The 1,992-nt window shown below is 48.9% G+C and overlaps 1 protein-coding gene across 1 annotated transcript in view; it reads right to left on the bottom strand.

The window, feature by feature from the left end:
* Positions 1 to 1,896, bottom strand: part of LOC129694409 (vitellogenin-like) — a gene marked incomplete at its 5' end in the record, with an annotated part of 78,524 nt that extends 76,628 nt beyond the window's left edge. The window contains one exon of the mRNA XM_055631127.1: positions 1,616 to 1,896. Within this exon, the coding sequence (XP_055487102.1) occupies positions 1,616 to 1,896 (281 nt within the window). The remainder of the gene's footprint in view (positions 1 to 1,615) is intronic.
* Between the last annotated feature and the right edge of the window lie 96 nt (positions 1,897 to 1,992).

Consider the following 1,992-nt stretch of genomic DNA (forward strand, 5'->3'; position numbering starts at 1 on the left):
GAAGGTTGAAGGGGGGACCTCATTGAAACTTACAGAATAATGAAAGGCCCGGATAGAGTGGATGTGGAGAGGATGTTTCCACTAGTGGGGAAGTCTAGGACCAGAGGTCACAGCCTCAGAATTAAAGGGCGCTCTTTTAGAAAGGAGGTGAGGACGAACTTTTTTAGTCAGAGGGTAGTGAATCTGTGGAATTCATTGCCATAGAGGGCTGTGGAGGCCAAGTCAGTGGATATTTTTAAGGCAGAGAGACAGATTCTTGATTAGAATGGGTGTCAAGGGTTATGGGGAGAAGGCAGGAGAATGGGATTAGGAGGCAGAGATCAGCCGTGATTGAATGGCGGAGTGGACTCGATGGTCCGAATGGCCTAATTCTACTCGTATAACTAGTGAACGTGTAATCTCTCAAACTCTAAGGCATAACTCCATAGCTACGGAAGTCAAACTGTTGAAAGAGCCTCACAGTGAATGAATGAATGAATGATGGGGTACTGATCATATTGTATGGCAGTGCTGGCTCGAAGGGCCAAATGGCCTACTCCTGCACCTATTCTTCTTTCAATGTTTTCTATGAATGATGGGCCATGTGGGAGTTGGAGGTCGCGACGCTGGGAACATTGGAGGGATCGCCATGAGGGAGGGGGTGTGGGGAGGGGGTGGGGGGTGGTGGGGGGGGAGAACAAAGGAGGACAGGCAGCAAGTCAGGAGAGAAGGAATGGGAGAAGTTTCAGGTCGAGACCCTTCTTCAGACTGAGAGTCGGGGGAAATGGCAACGAGAGAGATATATAGAAGATGATGTGGAGAGATATGGAACAAAATGATGGTAAATTACGCAAAAACGTAACGATGATAAAGGAAGCGGGCCATTGTTAGCTGTTTGCTAGGTGAGAACGAGAAGCTGGTGTGACTTGGGTGGGGGAGGGATATGACCTGGTATGATCTGGGGGAGTGATATGGTCATAAGGTCATAAGTCATGGGAGCACTTATATATATATGTAGTCTGTGGAATTCTCTGCCTCAGAGAGCGGTGGAGGCAGGTTCTCTGGATGGTTTCAAGAGAGAGCTAGATAGGGCTTAAAGATAGCAGAGTCAGGGGATATGGGGAGAAGGCAGGAACGAGGTACTGATTAGGGATGATCAGCCATGATCACATTGAATGGCGGTGCTGGCTCGAAGGGCCGAATGGCCTACTCCTGCACCTATTGTCTATTGTCTATTGAGCAGAATTTGGCCATTCGGCCCATCAAATCTACCCCACCATTCAATCATGCCTGATCTATCTCTCCCTCCTAACCCCGTTCTCCCCAGAACCCCTGACACCCGTACTAATCAAGAATCTATCTACCTCTGCTTTAAATGAATCCGTTGACTTGGCCTCCACAGCCTTCTGTGGCAAAGAGTTCCACAGATGGAGAGAAAGAGAGAGGGAATGCAGGGGTTACTTGAAGTGAGAGAAATCTAGATTTGTATCATGGGCATGAATCAACCCCAGCACTTTGGGTCTATATTCTGGTTCAACCTCCTCTGCACCTTTTCCAAAGCCTGCGCATTCTCTCCGGTCATGGGGGCGCCCAGAACTGCACGCAGAAACCCTACGAGTGTTTACGACGGAGGTACCTCTTGCAACTCGTAGATATTCTGGTTCTTCTTGATGCTGATCTGCAAGATGTTCAGGATGGCTCGGTGGATGTTGAGGACGTTTTCGGGAATGTCCGGAGGGGCGAACAGGTTCCCGACTCGCCCCCGCGTGTACTCGAAGACCACGGGCTGGCACAACTGCGCGCTCAAACTCCGGGTCAGCTTTCGAGCCGGAATAAACTCCTCCGACGGCCAGATCCCACTGTACTCGAGGATTTGAGGTGAGATGACCTGGAAGATAGAAATAATAATATATATATCTTTTTTTAAATGTACATTCAGTCAATATCGAACATTGAATGACCGCTTTTCAACAGGTCCTTCTTCAGTGGTACAGAGCCCCAGAGAGACCACAC

This window comes from Leucoraja erinacea, unplaced genomic scaffold (genome assembly GCF_028641065.1).
Source record: "Leucoraja erinacea ecotype New England unplaced genomic scaffold, Leri_hhj_1 Leri_655S, whole genome shotgun sequence".
Classification (NCBI taxonomy): Eukaryota; Metazoa; Chordata; class Chondrichthyes; order Rajiformes; family Rajidae; genus Leucoraja; species Leucoraja erinaceus.